Source organism: Haemorhous mexicanus, chromosome 10 (assembly GCF_027477595.1).
Source record: "Haemorhous mexicanus isolate bHaeMex1 chromosome 10, bHaeMex1.pri, whole genome shotgun sequence".
Classification (NCBI taxonomy): domain Eukaryota; kingdom Metazoa; phylum Chordata; class Aves; order Passeriformes; family Fringillidae; genus Haemorhous; species Haemorhous mexicanus.
Window position 1 is genome coordinate 2,099,619 of NC_082350.1, and position 20,020 is coordinate 2,119,638.

General features: G+C 39.5%; 1 protein-coding gene across 6 annotated transcripts in view; it reads left to right on the plus strand.

The window, feature by feature from the left end:
• PIK3CB (phosphatidylinositol-4,5-bisphosphate 3-kinase catalytic subunit beta) overlaps nt 1–20,020 on the plus strand; it is a 91,648-nt gene that overhangs the window by 48,009 nt on the left and 23,619 nt on the right. For all 6 annotated transcript variants that reach the window (XM_059854915.1, XM_059854913.1, XM_059854911.1 and 3 more), the window contains 9 exons: nt 5,913–6,095; nt 7,115–7,340; nt 9,796–10,019; nt 12,685–12,867; nt 13,120–13,287; nt 13,756–13,833; nt 16,404–16,655; nt 16,972–17,068; nt 17,860–17,990. In XM_059854915.1, coding sequence (XP_059710898.1) covers nt 5,943–6,095; nt 7,115–7,340; nt 9,796–10,019; nt 12,685–12,867; nt 13,120–13,287; nt 13,756–13,833; nt 16,404–16,655; nt 16,972–17,068; nt 17,860–17,990 — 1,512 coding nt within the window. In that variant the 5' untranslated portion in view covers nt 5,913–5,942. The remainder of the gene's footprint in view (nt 1–5,912; nt 6,096–7,114; nt 7,341–9,795; nt 10,020–12,684; nt 12,868–13,119; nt 13,288–13,755; nt 13,834–16,403; nt 16,656–16,971; nt 17,069–17,859; nt 17,991–20,020) is intronic.

Sequence of the window (20,020 nt, forward strand, 5' to 3'; positions counted from 1 at the left end):
TACAGATTGAGGAACAGAAGAGGACGTGGTTCTACAGAGCTGTGAAGTGGCCCTCATCTAATGCATATATTTGTTTTTAATGTCTTCAGAAGAAATCAGACTTTTTCAATCTTTTTTAAAAACTTTTTTCTAAAGGCCTTCTAAGTTTCATAGGACATAAGTCTTCCTGCATAGTCAAACTCCTTTTCCATTGTTCTACTAGGTTATTTTCCCTTGTTTCTTCTCAAATATTTAATTTATAGCTTGCTCATCCTTTTATAGTACTAGATGTTTACATGGTTAGAAAAACGATTACAATGGTTGTGTTGTGTAAGTGCTTAGTGTTTCTCCTACTTAGGCTACGTGATGTGCTGCTGCCGTTTCATAGAAAAAAAAGGCTGTGGTCAGATTGTCATCTCGTCTGTTCTGCACAGTGAGATACTGTTCAAACACTGTTCTTGTGTGTCTGCATGGGCTGGCCCTTTTCACTATGACAAAATTTCTGGGTTTTTTTAGCCCCTTGACTGCCACGTGACAGAGCAAGCAGTAGATAAAGAGCTGTATTGATCACAGTGATGATCGTCTTGAATGTGGTGCTCAGCAGTTGTAACAACATATTACATAAAGCAAAAATCTGGATAAGCAGAGTGCCCTTAGTTTTTGCATATCCAAAACAAGTTTGCTTCTGATACCTGTCCTTTATGTAAATATTCATAGGTTTAGTGAAAAAAGAAGAGTAAATCCAACTTTATATTTAACTTGAAGAGCTGTAGATATTTATGTGCCCTTAAAATGCACCCGTGTTTTGAAGATAGGTGGTGTAAAAGAAACTCACTTCTTATGGAAAGTTACTTTTCAATATATAAATGATCCTCCCCTCCAACTTTTTGCCATCTCTTTGGGATGATAGCATACTGATTTCATCCTGAGAGAACTGACCACATTTCAGGGCTGGGTGACATCATTTCAGATGGAAGATAGCTCTTCTAAAGACTTTTCCAAAGACTTGGTGCTCAGGAGAATAAATACTATGAGAGATAACAGGCCATCAAAATTTTCCTCTGACACTGCATTATGTGTACGTTTATAATTACCACCTTCTTTGCAGCTGCTTTTACTTGTGTTTGATTAGTATTCTTCTCTATTATAATTCAAGATAAAACATTGAATGTTGCATTGGATTTTATGTTGGTGTTCTTTTAACAACAGAAAAACATCTCAGAGGATGAGTGATAGGGGATTTGTGGTGAGTTCAGAAGTAAAGGATTTAATGACACAATGTGAGTTTTCATAATTGCTGCATTCTTCAAAAAGTTGGTTTTAGAAGAACTTACCTGATGCAGATAAATGTTGAGTGTTGATGACAATTAAAGTGGATTTGGTACTTTTTAATGTCTAAATCTTTTGCTGATATGAAAAATTTTTTTCAAATGAGCGTTCATTGCATTGTTATTTCATGTCTCATTTTTTGCAGTGCTCCAGACAGGCTCTCTGTGAGCATGTTCTTGGGCAGCTCTTAATTTCAGGGTAACCTTACAAACTGCCTCCCATGCTTGTCCTTTGTATCTCCTTGGTCAGCACTGCTTGATATTTGCACCTCCTGGATTAAACTCCTGCAGATGTGCAAGTTAACTACCCAGCCAAGGAACAATTGATTTAACTCCTGTGCCTGTGCAAGTTAACTACCCAGCCCAGGTACAATTGATTTAACTCCTGCAGATGTGCAAGTTAACTACCCAGCCAAGGAACAATTGATTTAACTCCTGTGCCTGTGCAAGTTAACTACCCAGCCCAGGAACAATTGATTTAACTCCTGTGCCTGTGCAAGTTAACTACCCAGCCCAGGTACAATTGATTTAACTCCTGTGCCTGTGCAAGTTAACTACCCAGCCAAGGAACAATTGATTTAACTCCTGTGCCTGTGCAAGTTAACTACCCAGCCAAGGAACAATTGATTTAACTCCTGCAGATGTGCAAGTTAACTACCCAGCCCAGGTACAATTGATTTAACTCCTGTGCCTGTGCAAATTAACTACCCAGCCCAGGTACAATTGATTTAACTCCTGTGCCTGTGCAAGTTAACTACCCAGCCCAGGTACAACTGACATCTCCAGCTCTGGCTGCAGTGGTGGGAAGCCCTTGGAGCTGGGTGGTCCTGGGCTCTCAGCAATGTCCTGAAGGAGTCACAATAGATTTGAGTTTGGTACAAGATAGTCTTGCCTGCCTTCAAGAAAATGGGTGGGTGGTTTAGAAAGAGAGCACAGCCCCAATGTGTAACCACAGCCTCTGAAATCCTACTGATCCTTTGGTCTGAAGAATTAGTCTGAAACTCCTGGGGATGATCTGGATGCCTGGGTTTTGTTAACTGGTCCTGTGCAATGCTCCAGTGGTTCTGCTGGTGGCCAACACTTGCTGGAAGTGTTGCCTGCATTTTTTTTCTACACTAGTTTTGTACCTGCTCTGTATAACCTGGACATATGATTATGGTTCTGTTTTGGTTAGGGGGAAAACATGAGGGGGCTGCAGTTCACATAACCATATCTGCAGCTTACTTTTGACTGCGTCTGTCCTTCAAGTATTCTAGAAATCAACAAAGAAGCAGCCTGCTTCTGGTAGCCCTTTTTTCTCTTTGTTAGTTTTTTTCCTTTTTTCCTTTCCAAGTGGTCTTGTTGATTAAATGAGGAGTTGCACTTTTGTTGGGAGGTGAGGGGAAAGCTGTAAGATCTCCTGGCTTCTGGAATGAGGCTCTTAGCACCAGAGCAAATTCTTCTGTCTGCCTAGAGATGGAAAGTCCTTTAAAGTCCAACAGCAACACCCAGTTGAGAAATCCTGTTTTAGGGCTTCTTCTTTGTATGCATTAAATAAATAAATACAAAGATGAATGATAAATGTCCTTCCTCTGCAGATGTTCTACTCATCTGTGTTCCATTTCTTTCCATTAGTGTAAGCAGCTCTGGGAGAACTGCTGGTATATTAAAATACAAATTGATTAGGAGGGAGAGTGTGTGGGCACACACATATTTATGAATCTGAAATTTGCAGGTTAAAGCTTAGAGAAAATTTACTTACATGGGAAGGTTTGAATGCTGTCAGTGCTACCTTTACCTTAAAAAATCATTTTGTATTGGGTTTTGCTCCTGTGAAATTCGAAGTCATTGATTAGACACTTGAGGAGCCAAGGTTAAGTGCTGGTTTAATTGCTTCCTTCTTTTGCAAGTGAGGTTGTTGTTACTGTGACAGTGGGCAGGAATAGCTATGAGGTTAGCAGCCTGAAATAGCTTTTTATTATTATTTGAATTGTTGGTTTTTTCCTTTAGCTGGAAGTTGTTTAAAATGTCTCTGGTGCTGTTACTCCCAATCCAGATGGCTTTTTGCCTTTGTTTCAGTTCCTAGATGTGATATTGAGAGTTAGTCACCACACATGTCCCAGCTGGGGCTGTGACTCATCCCCAGAGCTGCTGTGGGTTGGCAATCTTGAGTTTCTCAGGATAAAACCTGGTTCTCTCTCGCCCTGTGATGTCAGCTCTTGGGGCACAAGGGGTGCTGGCTGCAAAGCACACTGACCTGCTTCCTTGAGGAAGGAAATGTTAAGTAAGTGCCTGAAGGCAAGAATAGCTCCTCAGCATGCTCAGATTGGTCAGATGGCTTCTCTTCCCTTTTTAACTGAAAATGCAAATGGAATTTTAAAAGATTCTGATGTCTGTGCTGGAAACCTGTAATTATAAACAAGTATCTTACAAGAACTTTATAACTCTGTGTTGTGGTGTTTGGGCTCCAGGACATGGAGCAGCGTTTTTAAGATTTGTTTCTTTGAAGATTTTAAACTCTTGTTGATGCACTAAAGTGGTTTCAACAACTGCAACTGTGAAAAACATCTGAAAGAGGATGAAAACAGAAAAGATACGCTGAATTAAAGGAGGAATTAACTGTATGCAAAATAGCTACATAAACCAGATTTTCTTGCTGCTGTACCCATCCAAGTAACTCTTTGTATTGGAAATACCTCTTTATTTTACCCTCATGACCACAGAAAATAACTGCAAACGTGTGTATCCAAATATGAAAAATGTACAGTATTAGTATTTTTCACTGACTGCTGATTTCAGTTACAACAGAATTGCAGCCAGCATTTTATGAGTACCAGTAACTGGATGGAGGAAAACAAATAGTATCCCATTAAAGTAGCAGCTTGTGGAAAATATACTGGTTGGTAATGAGGAATTAGACATTTTGTCTGGGTTTGTTTTTTGGGTAGATGCTGTGTTATTCCAATAATGTAGTCTGTGCTGGGTGTAATGATGGGGTAACATTTTATTTTTTTCTTTTAGACAGCTTAGAGCTCACACACCATGCTAAACTTTGCATGTCCAATGATGAATGGATGGATTTGTAAACTGGTAATTCAAATAAAATACCTTAATATCTGATTTGTTATTTTTACCATACTACCACCTCTAATTACTTCTGCTTTAGTTTAATCTGTTCAGTGTAGTGGATTTTTTTGGCATGAAAATGTGGATATAATGGAGGTAAAACTATTTTTTGATAGTGATGATGGTAGAAGCTCCCTAATTATTGCTTCTATTGAGAAAAAAAATGTTTTTTCCTTATGTTCTTATACTTTCTGGAATGTAAAGGTGTTTTATTTAGCATTAATGAAAACTCTGCTATATTTTATCTAGTACAAGTGAAATGTGAAGTGATCCATGCATTAATGTGGTTTCAAGATGTGTTTGCAGCTTATGCTGGTCCTCACAGCTTTGCTAAGGCCAGGTGGAAAGGTGCTGGAATGATCTGGGTTTTGTTTTTCAGTGTATATGTGGCAGTTGGAGTGGGATGGAGTGTGTTGTCAAATACCTGAGGCAGCTTTGAAGTGGCAAGTTGATTTTTGTGCTGGTGGCATCATGTGTTATCCATTGTGGAGAAGGGAAGGACTAACTGAGATACTGGAAAGCTGCAAGTGGAGTTGAACATTCTGACACTTTCTTTTACAAAGGGTGATTTCCCACATCTTGTGCTGTCCAACAAGAATTCAAAAGATGCAGGGGTAACTTGTCTATTAAAGTGCCTTATTGTAGTGTTTCCCAAGGCTCCCCGTCCCTTTGGCAGCTGAGGAGCATTGTCTGGATGAGGAGGAAGGTAAATGATTCAGTGAGCCATGGCTGAAGGGAAAACTCAGATTTAGAGAGTGGTAATGACAAAAGAAGACTTGGAAGGTCAGAAAAACCAGTGGTAGCACTCAGAGTAAGTAGGAATGTGCTGAAGTACAGAGGAGTGAGCTGCAGGAGATCATGGGCAGGGTTTCCTCCTACCCTGCAGGGATACAGTTCCCACCGTGGGTGGAGTTCAGTGATCGTTCTCTAGGGGTGAAAACAAATTGAGGTAAGTGTCTTCAGAGGAAAATGGCACTTTCTAGTAATGCAGTGTGTAGTAGAGTCAAAGAAACTTTTCCTGCTGTTAATACAGACTTTCAAGTTGAAGGTCACTGGCCACATTCATGGACAACTAAGAGGAAGTTTGCAGAAAATAAAATAATGACACTGATAATGAGTTTTCATGTGAAATATTGCCACTCTTCATCCATGAAGTTTATTTTGGTTGTGTTTTACACAGGTAAAGTTTTAGAGAGAACTTGAAATTAATTTCTAACTTTGTTTCAGCTAACCTCTAATTAGTTTTTTCTCTTATTACTTAGTTTTAATGATATAAACATCTCAACAATAATGCTTTGCTAGGCAAATACTTTTATTATATTAAATACCATTAATGAGTAAAAATATGCTTATGTGTTTGTAACTGGCAGTTGAGACCTCAGAGTTGTAAGCTGAGCTGTACAAAGCAGGCTTATGTAAACCTTCCAAAGACTTTACAATGTGCGTCTAATTATAGAAGGTTAAGTATACTGAATTTTAGTTGTTTTTTTTTTCCCTAAGGCCATGTGGTTATGATATTGAGATTCCATAATGCCTCCTGCCGTGACAGACAGCCTTGACATCTGGGCAGTGGATTCACAGATTGGTGCTGATGGCTCAATATCTGTGGACTTCCTGTTGCCCACTGGAATCTACATCAACCTGGATGTCCCTCGAGATGCCACCATATCTCAGATTAAACAGGTAACACCAAATGGGCAGTTAGCTGAGGTTTGGAATGAGGGCTGGTTCTGATTTTGATGTGTCCTCTGGCAAATCAAGTCATGAATTTTAGCAGGCATAGGAATGAGGTACTGAAGGCATGTGCCCAGCAGATTGATGATAAAGAAGTGTGTCTGGGGGGGTTAGCACTGGGTTTGGGCAGATGGCAAGGTTTGGAAAGTGGCTTCTTGCTGATAGTTACAGTTCAGCAGAGGTTATTCTAATAGCTCTATATTAATACTGTACTGCTGCTCTGAACCTTTTTCTATCACATTGGCAATCCACTGTTTGCTGATCTAACATTTCCCTGATTAGATGTTTAGTGCAGAAGTCACAGATTGGCCTTCTGCTTCTGTTGACTGGCACCAAAGATAATTGCTTTAAAAACTGTCTGCCTCTTCTTAAAGGTTTTGTACAAATTGGAGCATCACTTCAAACATGATGGAATGTCCAAACAAAGGGAAGGGGAGAATGTAAGGAAGTGACCATAGACACTAAAAAGCAATCTGCTGACCTTTGATCAGATAGAGGACATTGCCTAATTCCTCAGTAACTTTTCCCAGTGAATGAATTACAACACACACTAACCTACTCCTAATATATCAAGTGATTTCAAGTGATAAAGATTTTGAAAACAAATGTGTAAGTGACAGCAATAAGGGATTGGAAGTAAACTGTCTGGTTTCCTTGCTGCTTGTGGCACAGGGGAACTTGGCATGCCATAAATATATATTGTTGATGTTTAGCTGTTTTCCAAAGAAAAGGAATGCTGATGCTAACTGCAGAGGTGTGTCCTGGAAATCCCTCAGGATGGAGACTAGAAGTGAGACAAAGTAAACATACAATGATTTAGAGTCGTAAAATTTAAACAAGTTAGCAAACATGTTTCTTTTCTGTTTTTTGAGGAACATAAATGGAAATGAATGTTACCTTCAATGCCTTATGTCCCTATTTTATGGTTTTGGGGTTTTTTTTCATTTATTTCTTTGTTTTCATTGCAGCTGTTATGGAAGCAGGCACATTCCTACCCGCTCTTTCATCTCCTCATGGAGATTGACTCTTACATGTTCTCATGTGTGAATCAGACTGCTGTACATGAAGAATTAGAGGATGAAACACGGAGGCTTTGTGATGTTAGACCCTTTCTTCCTGTCCTTAAATTAGTGACAAGGAACTGTGATCCAGGAGAAAAGTTGGATTCCAAAATAGGTGTCCTTATAGGCAAAGGTAATTCCATTTAATTTTTTTGAAAAATGAGGTTAAACTTTGTTGTGTATGAGGATCTTAATTGGGCAGGCAGGAGTGGATTTAAAGAAAAAAACTGTTAAAAATTCAGTATTTCCCTTTGTCAAACAAATACTGATATAATTGGAAAGAATTTAAATACTCAACATGAAACACATGCAAGTTATTTAAAGCTACTTTCTGTATTGCGTTTCAGCATTGTATTACTGCATCAATCAGGAGCAAATTTTATTCTGTAGATGAGGAGAAAATATATATTATTATTAGGTGAAGAACAGCATAATCCTTGAGCAGTGTTATGATAAATAACCTACCAGGAAACAGGATACTCAGAAAGAGCTAGAAATTATGGTGATTTTATTATACATGGTGTCTGAGTTGGTTAACAATGATTCTTGGTTTTGCTCTCAATTGTGACACTAATTTTCATCAAACAATGAAAAGCTATTTTTAAAGGTTTCACAGTAACTTATTCTTGATGTTTTTTCAGAATTTTCAGCTTTTAAATCTACTCTGCTTGGTTATACAATCAAGATTGACAGGGTCACATGAGGTCATACCTCTTGTTTTAAAACAATGAGCCATTGTTAGGTCTCTTATAAAGACTGCAGGTTTTGTTTAGATTTCAGCAGTACACTGTCTGCCTATTTGTTAGAGCTGACAATGGGAACAGTTGGTCAGTTTAACCATTCAGACAGATCCTGACAGATTCAGAGAGGTTCACATTCTGTGATTGAATATTTGGTTTATCAGAGCTGTGTGAGACCCTGCTTTAAGCAGCCCCTATTCTGTACCTTAGCAGGGGAAAAAATGTGTTCCTGTCTGAGCTTCTAAACTTAGTGCTTTGTTCTCAGAAGGTGCTGGGTGCTTTGTGTGATTTGGACAATGTCCTTCAAAGTTCACCAGTAAAGATAAAGACACTTGCAGGCCCTACATGTTCTGAAGTACCAAAAAGTCACAGCTTTCCATTGCATCATAGGAACATGGGATGGTTTGGTTTGAAAGGGACCTTTTAAAGGTCATCTCGTTCCACCGCCCTGCTGTGGGCAGGGACATGTTCAACTGGACTAGGTTGCTTAGAGCCTGTCCAGTCTGACCTTGACTGTGTCCAGGATGAGGCATCCACCACCTCTCTGGGCAACTGGTGCCAGTGTCTCACCACCCTCCTTGTAAAAAATTTCTTCTTTACATAGAAACTAAATCTACCCTCTTTTAATTTAAGAACTTCCCAGAGCTTGCTTTTCTCCAGGCTCTCTCAGCCCGTCTCCATTGCAGAGGTGCTCCAGCCCTCTGAGCCTCTTTGTGGCCTCCTCTGGAGTCTTTCCAGCAGGTCCCTGTCCCTCTGTGCTGGGGGCCCAGAGCTGGTAGGACCCAAATCCTTCTGGGTAGGGCTGCTCCCCATCTGCTCATCCTTCTGGGTAGGGCTGCTCCCCATCTGCTCATCCCCCAGCCTGTGTTCTTCCTGGGGGTTGCTGTGACCCAGGTGCAGGACCTTGCATTGACTTGTTGAACCTCAGTGAGACTCCCATGTGCCCACTTCTTGAGCTTGTCCAGGTTGCTGTGGCTGGCATCCCCTCCTTTGGGTGTGTCACTACACCCCTCTGCTTGGTGTCATCTGCAGCTCTGCTGAGAGTGCCCTCAGCCCCTCTGTCCATATCACTAATGAAGCTAGTTAATTACACTGATTCCAGTACACCCTGAGGGACACTGCTTGTCACTCATGTCCACCGGGGCTCTGAGCTGGTGACCGTGACCCTCTGGATGTGCCCATCCAACCAATTTCACACCCACTGCTCAGTCCCCAGTCAAATACATCTCTTTCCAGTTTAGAGACGAGGACATTCTGATGTCACTCATTCACAGAAGGCCACCAAGCTGGTCAGGCAGGACTTGCCCTGTGTATTTGTTCTTTGCATGTTTTGGAAAAGGAACTTAACTGGTCTTGGATTGGTAGAAATTTCAGTCATGTCATTTTGACTTGAGTAGAGGATTTTCTTTTTTGACTTTTAAACAAAATTTAAAAGGATTTCATCTTTCTGGGCAATTAAAGAAATCCTGTAGTTTGAAAGCACTTCTGCTCTGTGGTCTTTATGATGCATTTACTGTCCATTTTAAAATTTGCTCTTGTGAGGAGAGACTTAAAACTTTCCAAAGTACTTTGAATTCAGGGTAAGATTGGATTTTCCTCTTCATAGTACCTAGGAGATACATTGGTTCTTGTAAACACTCATGCCAGGTTGCATGGGAGTTGTGCAAGTAACTTTGGAAGAACACTGCTGTACAGCACAATGTAGAACCCAGCTCAGCTTTGAGCATCCGTTTTGGATGGGATGTCTGAAGGAAACCACCTGTGTCACCTTAAAGATAGCAACAGTTTAAATGGGATGGGCAGTATTTTTACAGCTGTGTATCCTTTTGCTTCCTTGAATTCTTTCAGGTCTCCATGAGTTTGATGCCTTACAAGATCCTGAAGTGAATGACTTCCGAGCTAAAATGAGGAGAATCAGTGAGGAAAAGATTCAGTCACTTGTGGGTCTCTCCTGGATGGACTGGTTGAAGCACACTTACCCACCAGAGCAGGAGCCTGTTATCCCAGAGAGCTTCCAAGATAAGCTCTACAGTGGAAATCTTGTAGTGGCTGTTCATTTTGATAACTGCCAGGTAGGAATGGTTGTTCATGTTTCATGAGCTGTTCTTGATCCAGGTCTGAATTGGCGTGGATTGCTGAAGGATATAAATGAAATAGAATTCTTACATTATGGTGTTTGCAAAGCTTTCAGCAGGTTCCTTGACTCTTGAAAGAAAGTGAGGATGTGAGCCCATGGCTGAGAATTGAACTTCTAAAGTCTAATTACAGTTCAGCTTCTAGAGGCAAAATGTACAACTTGTATCTTCTGTATAACTTCACATTTGTTTAAATGTAAAGCAGTTCACAGTTGTCAGGAGTTGTTTTCCCAACTGTTCCTGTGTTGCTTCACTTATATTCAGTTTTAAGCTCAGTTCATCAGAGATTGCTGGTAATTGGTAGGCACCATATTCAGCACACTTGTCTCTGTGTGTGACTCACTGAACATCTTTGAGGTTGATCTGCTTATTAGATTGAGAAATAATTTTTAAAAATTAAGAAAGAAGAATCAGTATTCCATTTACTAGAAATGCACATAGAAAACCAAAACACCAAGACTTACAGTTAGCTTTTCATTAAGGCTAGCAAACCGTAGTTTATTTTTAAAATAAACCTCCCTTTAGTTTCTACCAGGAAGACCTGAAATGTTTTAGCATGAGTTTTTATGATGTTGCAGTAGCTCTGACTGTGCTTGAATCCAGTATTCCCATCACCCTTTTTTGTACTCTGTTCTTTTGGATAACCATGACTGATGAGCATTGGAAACCTTAAAAATCTTACAAGTGTGTAAATGCATCAGACTAGATTTGGTGTCCATTTTGAGCCAGGTGCAAGAGGCTGATTTTCTAATGATTCAGAATATTTTAGTTACAAAGCTGAATTATTTCTAGCACTATCCTTTTAAACTTTAAAGGTTTAAAGTGGTGCACACATCTGCCTCTGGAGATACTACATGTAGAGGTGAAAGCTAAATTTGGTCACCAGTAAACCCAGCTGATGTTGGATGCATAGGTGTTTTATGATAAACCATTTTCCAGTCCTCTTTAGCTTAACAGAGAATTTGTGTTGTCCAGGAGTGAGATTATCTTCAGCCCTTGATTAAATACTACATCTATATGCTTATGCTGACAGGACAAAAGCAGTGCAAAAGTTCTTGCTTGTGCAGAATGTATTTGCCTGGCACTATAATAGCTTAGGCTGCTGACATTTCAAATGTTTCAAATGCTTCTGCTGCCAGCTCTGACCTTCAGAGCTATTAACAGTTCAAATCTGAGCTGCTTTTTAGAGCAAACTTCCAGACTTTACTGCTTGCACTGAGCACTGGAGTCATCCCAGGAGAGTAAGAGAGGAAGGTGTGGGGACTGAACTGTCACTTCTTGCAGCTGCAAGATTGAGAGAAGGAAATACTGAAGTAGTTTTTGTCTGGAAGGTGTGGGGGAGCTGTAAGGGCTTCATGGTTGTCTCTGGAGCAGGAGAGACTGCTCCCCATCTCTATGGCGTGTCTGTGAAGATCATCTGGGGAGCAAGGCAGCTGTCAGAGAGCACCAGCTTCCTGGGAAGAAAAAGTTATTCCCTATCTGCCACTAGCAGTTATGGCAGGAGAAGAAAGCCTTCACACTGGGGCAGCTTTCTGAAAGGGGGAAGCTGTTGTGAAGCAGGCAGAAACTGAGAAAACACAGAATTAATTTGCTGTGACTCTGCAGAGTTTGCTTGTTCCATTGGGAGCTTGGCTCCTTACCAGTCTATATAAACAAAGCACAAGTCAAAAGAATCTAAGCAGACAACATTGCACATTTGTCAGTAACTGGGTTTAGGGTGCTCACATCTTCAGAATTGGGCATGTAAATAAAAAAAAAAACTTGAAAAAAATAAAACAACAAAACCTCAGTACCTCCTGAATCAACCTTTGCAAATAAACCTGCACAAAGCATAATGTGGTAGCTGAAGGGAGATGAAAGATTTCACAGATCTTGTACTTTAGGAACTCGAAATTAATTTAAACCTCCTTTTTAATTTACAAAAGAGAGTACCTTCTTACCTTTATCTTTTTAGAACACATTAAAATTAGAGATGCTTTGGAAATAGGTTGGTAGCCTCTAAGGGGTTTAATTTAAAACTTTCTTTAAAAAATGCAGTCTTTCCACAGTGTGTTCAGAATGCTACAGGTACTGGCCACTACTCCTCTTTTCTGCTCTCCTCCCAACTTGGTGGTGGTTTTTACATAAATTACATTCACAGTTTCTTCTGCTTTCTTACTTGAAGCTTTTTCTTCTGAGTTCAGTGGTACTTAGAAAGAGGATAACTTGCTAGTGGCCAGAAAGATGAAAAATTAACACATCTAGTACTGCTGAATACTATGAAATGCATCATGACTTACTGTCTTACTCATTCAGCATTCCAAAGTACAGCTTTCTAGATCAATACATTGCTCTAGCAGTCTTTAGCTCACTGCTAAATCAAATAAAGGCCTATGTTTTTTGAAGTACTTCTGATAATATTAAACTTTGGGAATTAACATCTTGCAGCTTTTAGGGTATGTGTGATTTTGATTGCCCTAAACATACAGACTCTAACTGCTAGAATAGTTTGGATTTAACAGTTATTATTTCTACCTGTTTTACTATGTGTGCTACAATTTCAGCCTTATGTGTCTGCCTAAGACAAGTTTGATCTTCATTATTCCTGCTTGTGTTTTGTTAGGATGTATTTAGCTTCCAGGTGTCTCCTAACATGAATCCCATCAAGCTGAATGAGCTGGCAATCCGAAAACGTTTGACTATCCATGGAAAAGAAGATGAGGAAGTTGATCCTGCTGATTACGTGCTGCAAGTTAGTGGAAGGCTGGAATATGTCTTTGGTGATCACCCATTAATTCAGTTCCAGGTACACAGAGTTTTTTGGAACTTGATGTAACAATTCCATGCTGCCTTGGCCAAAGGTGCTTCCTCCCATCCCTCCTATCCCTTTACTGAACAGCAACATCCCCCTCCTCGTGTCTGCAGCCCTCTGCAGTTGTAGAACACATGAGCACCATTCCCTTTGTAGCTCTGGAATGAATTCTTTGTTTCTGTGGTTTGGAAGTTGCTGTAGGAATATTCTGCTGGCTGCTAACAATTGCTGTCCCTGGGCTTTCAGTATATCCGCAACTGTGTGATGAGCAGGACCCTTCCCCAGCTGACCCTGGTGGAGTGCTGCACCATAAAGAAGATGTGTGAGCAGGAGATGATTGCCATAGAAGCTGCCATAAACCGGAAATCCTCCAACCTTCCTCTTCCTCTGCCACCAAAAAAAAGAGCAACAACTGTGAGTTCGTGGGGAGAATGTCTGATACCCAAAGGGAGCAGTGACTTGTGGCATATAAATCACAGTGCCTGGGGTTTGTGCTGTGACTGCTCTGCTCCAGTGGAGGTCACCTGGGTCAACTCAGAGCCTCCTCTTGCTTGGGAGATTTATCTCAGAGACATAAATGCGGACAGGTCTTTGCTCTATTACACACTCTGGAGTTATTCAGAATGAACAATAAATTTTGAATAGTCAGGATGTAGTAGATGATGTATGTTCTCACCCTCAGCTCTCTTGCAGCTGAGTTTTTACTTTGTCTCCTCTTGTAGCTATGATGACCAATTTATCTTTGAAGATTTCAAATTTATATTTTTAACTGCACTTTTTTCCTTTGTATTTGATATTTTTGCTTAAAATGCTTGGCTTACAAAATAGGTCTCAATGTTACAGTGGTGAAGAGTGAACTTGTATCTTTATTTCTCTTCTCAGAGTGTGTGGGATATTTCCAACCCTTTCAAGATTATTCTATTAAAGGGCAATAAACTAAACACAGAAGAAAATGCCAAAGTAAGTAACTGTGTCTGGTATCAGAAGACATTCTGTTCATTGTTTTAATGATTTTAATGCTAAGTGAACTCAAAATCATACAGATTTCAGCATTTTTAATTATTCCCAATTGCATTGGTAGCATTGGTCAAAATCTGGCTTTATTGCTAAAATATTCCTTTATTGCCTGAAGCTAGATTTGTGCATTGGAACATTGCAATCATTGTGGCAGTATGACATAAGTGTTCATTGGTATTTGATTTTTTTAAAACGTGGTTTCTCTAATGTGCTGATAGTGGTGTGAAATGAGCTCATATTAAATAGATTGTCATACACGCCTTAAACAAGTAAATTAAATATTAAATGTTTTAAAGTGCAACATGGTATTTTTGAAGTCCTGAATATATTCTGTCTAAACTTGGACTGTGTCCTTCTATACAATCTGTCTTTTATTTTCTACACATGAGGAGCACAAAGAAAGAAAGCTGGGGTATCATTTCCTGTAAAAATATACATGACTGGGCTACTGACTGCTGTACAGACCACAAGTTGTTAACACGTGGGAATTTATTGCACAGCTACTTTAATGCCTTACAAAACACTTGCCTGTGAGGAAGAACAACATTAAACTCCTTTATTTTGTTCAGAAATGAGTAAATTGTGTAGCCAATCCTGTAGAGAAGGAAGATACCTAGTTAACCATTGGTATTTGCTGTTCTCATGTTATATTCAGGATACTTGGTGCATTTTTTTCTTTCAAAACTGTTGTTACAACCTCCTTGTAAATTAACAATCCTACATTTCGGTCAACACCAAAAAGAAGTTCTACATTACAGATAAATGAGCCACAGTTACATTTTAATACCTGAGACACAGTGATTGTGGAAATTGATGGCTCCAAAACCAGGTGTTTCCCTCTTTTTTGTCTAAACCATTATTTAGCTAGTTCCAATATCTTCTTAGCCCTGTTCTGTGGACCCTTAAGTGTTTAAAAGGAAAGATAAAGGGCTGGTGGATTCTGGAAGGAACATAGCTATCAGGAGTTTTTAGAGTGGGTTTTTTCATGCTTAGAAAAGTGACTTTTGGTTAATTTCAGTATGCTTTTAGGGGAAAAACAATCAAAGTATTTTCTAAGCTTGAGAGGAAACAGGAAAAACGGGCAGTTCTTTCATACTGGCACCTGTGGGCACCATCTAAATGTTACTTAGTATTTTGAATGCTTTTCAGTCTTGAAAAATTACAGGTCCTGTAGGTAACCTAGGATGAGAATGAATGCTGTGACCCTGCAAACCTGTGCATGTTTCCCTGCCTTGTCTGTCTACAGTGTTACAAAATTGTCACTATTGAGAGTGTATTTGTTTTCCAGTCCTGATTCTAAGGCTGTTTAATTCACTGCCATTGTTCCTTTAGCCCCACTGTGCTGTGGATAAGCCAATATTCATCCATTTCTGCTGAACCCGCCACCAAGGTTCACAAATGCAGTGTTTGTAGTGGGGAACAAAACATTTGTCAGCTGGGTAGCACTACCCCAGTGTGAGCTGGGTTGGGGACATCCACCTAGGGCACAAGTGACCTCACCCAGCAGTCCAACAGCCCATTTTCCAAATACGTGACATTGAAAATTTTCTTTTCCTTTCTCTTGGTCTTTGGCCACCCAATCAGTACACACCATTTTATTCAAAAAAGGGGCATGTCAGAATGAAAAGAAAAAAATTGGGATTCAATCCCTTACATTAACAGGATCAGAAGTCATAGAATTAGAGAGGTGAATTATTTTTTTACCCAAAGCCACTATCAAATTTAATATCTCTCTCTTTCCCTTGCAGTGCTCAGCAATAATATGATAGCTTAAAGGGACTGTGGGGAAGGTTTCAGGAGCAGAGGGAATCTGAAACATCAGATTACTTTTACACATTTAACACTGAGAATTTATTTTTGGTGTTGAGCCAAAAAATTGCTTTTGTGGGTTTTTCTCTCTGTCTCTCTCATACTGACATATTGGAAGGCCACCTGAAAGAAGTTGGCACATTTCACTCTGCAGTTTTCTGTGTATATATGTTGTGGAACAGAAATGTAGAAATGAAACAGAAAAATGAAGAAAGAACAGAAAAACATCTTAGCATTGACATGTAATGAGTTTAATTTCAGAGCCAGTAACTCCAGCTTCTTTGTCTAGTTGTCCTTCTCCTTTCCTGACCCTTATTTTAATTGTTCAAGTTACCTGGTTTTGTTGGTTTCTGGGTACTAAAGACAAAACAAACCCTGGAAATCTTGCACATTGTTGTTATTATTACAGGTGACTCCTGATGTTAAGGTCAGCAGTGTTCCCTCTATACATTTTTAGAAATAGTTGAAATAAAAAGTGAGTTTTTTCTTCAACTGAAAAAAACCCCAAACATTTCTCATTTAGAAGTACAAATTGGTTTTATCTGAAGATTTTAATTTGTATTCAGAAAATCAGTCTTAACTTCTTCACTGGGCTTAGTTGTTTGTTTGATGAAATTAATATGGATGTATTTTCTGTATATTATTCTTTGCAGAATTCTGTAGGTTCTGTGACAAGCTTAAAACCTCTCATTTCTTTATGGCAGGTTCATGTTAGGGCTGGTCTTTTCCATGGCACAGAGCTCCTTTGTAAAACAATTGTGAGCACAGAAATATCTGGGAGAAGTGACCACGTTTGGAATGAAGTGCTGGAGTTTGAAATCAATGTCTGTGATCTGCCAAGGATGGCAAGGCTCTGCTTTGCTGTTTATGCTGTCATGGATAAGATGAAAACTAAAAAGTCCACCAAGGCAATGAATCCTTCCAAATACCAAACCATTAGGAAAGCAGGAAAAGTGGTAATTATCTCATTTGTTTTTATTGAGTGACCTCCTAATTATATCAAAATGAGCATCCAGAAATATTTCCTTGTCCTCACTTTAGTGCTCAAGAATGCAAAATTAAAAGATATTAAAAGCAGTGTATGTATTAAGAATTGCACATCTTGGTATGAAAACTTTTGATACTTCTCAGTGATTAATTTCTTTTTTGAAAGGTATCACCTTTGAAAAAAACTCCAAGCCACCCTCTCAATTTTGTATATTTGCAGTGTTTTCTGTATAGTAACATTTGCTGGCATCTTCACTTCCATATATCAATTCTTTCCTTTGGCAGCATTATCCTGTAGCCTGGGTAAATACCATGGTGTTTGATTATAAAGGACACTTGAGGAATGGAGAGCTGGTACTGCACAGCTGGTCATCATTTCCTGGTAAACCTCAGCTTTTCAGATTTGGACTTTGGGTGTGGGACAGAGTGGGATCCAATAGCAGAATATTTACTGTGTGCATGTTCAGTTCTCCTGTAATAATCTCTTTATACTTGTAATTTTTATGTGGATATGCATACAACATTTTAATCTCTTTCCTAAAAGTATTGTTTAGCAGGAAAGAGGAAGAGCAAGAAGTAGTGTTCTAAAAGTTTCATCTGTTATGGAAGGAAAGCCACATAAAATAGATTCATGTTTATATCTGGTCTTACTTGCTTTGGAGGTACAGTTTAGGTTTCATTTGGTCCCTGTGCCTTGCACCCCAAATTGAATAGATCAGGTATAATGTAAGTGATAATATTTGCATCAGCAAAAGCTGTGAATTGGAACTTTGTCTTGTTCCCTGATATTGAGATCAGTTAGTGGGAGTGTCTGGAGCCAGCTCACTCTGATGCCATCCTGAGGAACGCTGTCCCAGCCTGGCTGGCCTGAAGCTCTGCTCTCCATTTGATCCAGAGGGGGTGTCCTGCTTTGTAGAAGCTGCAGATCTCGCTGGGATTTGTTTCAGTGTAGGGATAGCTCAGCCTCCCTGGACTATTATGTTTCCTTAAAGAAATCAGTTTCTCGTGGGGTGATAATCTACCATTTGGGAATGCAGGAGGCAGTTTGTGCTAGAAATACAGAGCATTGCACTAGAAGTGCTGTGCAGCAAAACATGCTCTGTCCATTTTATAAGGAAGTGATTTCTTACTGCATGCTGGCCTGTAATATTAACTGTTCTGTCTGTGTTTCAGATGAACTTGAAGAAATGTTGAATCCCATGGGAACCGTCCAGACCAACCCTTACACTGAAAATGCAACAGCTTTGCACATTAGATTTCAGGAATATTCAAAACAGCCTATTAATTACCCTCCCTTTGATAAGGTAAGGGATGACCTAAAGAGCAGTCATGAATGCTCATGTGGAAATAGCTGGTTTTTCTTTCCTTCCAACACTGCCTTTTCCAGTGAATTCCCCTTTTCCTGCCCTTTAGTCACTGTACTGCAGTTTGTTAAACTTTCACTGCATGAGTGGCAGTGCTTGACTTCAGGGTCTGTTTTGAAGATGTACACTTTTAAAAGTGGTCTGTACATGGTCTTTCGAAGGTCAAAAGCAAATCAGTTTCCTGTATGAATGATCTTACAAAAAGCTAAATTTATCTGCTGTTCTGGAAACCCTCAAACTGTTCTTGCCTGTGATCTATAAAGATCTGTTCTCTCTTGGTACAAATGTGTGTTAGGCACTCTTTGGGACACTGCCCTGTGAGCTCGAGTCCTTTAAAGGATAAATGGACTCTTAACACTGTGTGCAGAGGGATTTGTGAAGGTCTGCTCTTGGACTAAATCCACTGAAGTGGCCCTGCAGTTTTCTACAGATGAAGATAAGAATCTGTCTAGAAAGGAAGTGTATATTTGGAATACACGTGGTTATTTCTGTAGTGTGAAGGATAGATGGAAAATTGTTTAGAAACTAGCAAAAAAGCTAAGTCCTGGAAACAAGTAATGAAATAAGTCTTAAAACAGACTGCTAATGATATATTATAAAAGTCAGGCTTAACTCATGTACACACTAGTCTGAATTTTGGTTTGGGGAAAGTCAGTAACAACCTAGAGAAATTGCTTTTTTTTCTTTTTGGAGGATTTTGCACCTTCAGGAGGCATGAACAAAAAGACTGAAATTACCAAGCTTTATCATCTTGTTCAAAGGCAGATTTGGGATTTAAGGTTCATAAAAATGAAATCAAATAACAAGATAGCATTTCATGTGTTTCAGTTTGGGTTAATAGTGTTTCCCCTTCCTTTTCATCACAGTACTTTTTCTTTTGTTCAAACAGCATTGGAAATGCAGTTAAACTGGTACTGACCAATTGCTGTTTATTTATGCTGACCAGTTAATGCTTCATAGTGGATATATTTTATCCAGTTTTGGTATTGCTTTAAGTTTTTTACTCATTACACTTAGGGGTATTTAATTTTTAAAGCAAGAAATGAATGTACATATTAGATAGACTAAGTAAAAGTGTGTCTCTTTAGCAATCACGTATTTGTTCTTGCTCTGGTGTTTCTTTTCTTTGTCCCTGCAATACCAAGTACTCAGGAAGTTAAAACTCTGGGCTGAATGCAGCCAATAGATTTTCCTGGGTGAGACAGTGTAGTGACATTAAGGTAGGGTCTAATGGTCTTCATCCCTTGTGACTTTCAGCTTCATTCAACTCAGTCTCCTAAAGATTCTCTTGGTGAAGGTTCTGTTGAATGAGGAGTGATGTTGCAGCTGCTGGAATTACATCAGCTGAGGATCTGTCTCTCACAATGCTCCAGCTGAGACTTGCTTATTCTATGGCCACTTCTCATTTTCCAGTGTTGTTGCTGGTTTCTGCCAAGAAAACAAAGAATGAGATGCCAGATTTGTGTTTTGAGAAACATAATGTGCAAAAGTAGATGGATCTTTTCAATCATCTCATCAACCTGCTTGCACAGCGAGCTGTGCAATGCTGCTTGCACAGCGAGGAGCTTTTGGGGGCTGAGGGAGCAAAAGAGCCTGGAGCAGGGATAAGAAACTTGTCTGAGACAAGAGCCATGTGTGGGGCTGGTCCATGGCCAGTGCTGCAGGCACATCATGGGGCTCGGGTTCACGCGAACAAAGCTGGACTTGCAGACTTTGAAATTTTATTTGCACACAGAGTAACTCTCAAAGCAGGGGGAGGAGAGAATCAAACATAGAATTAGGACACTGTGGTTTTGTTTATGCATGTTTTCACACACAGTATGTAAATAAGCTTTGTAGCCAAGTAGCAGATGTAATACATGATATTAATGAGAGTTTCATACAGAGAAAAGAAATAAAACAAGTTAGGATGCCTTTCTAGGGATTTTAGCTGCTGGGTATTTCTGCTCTGATTATTGCAGTCTTTTGTT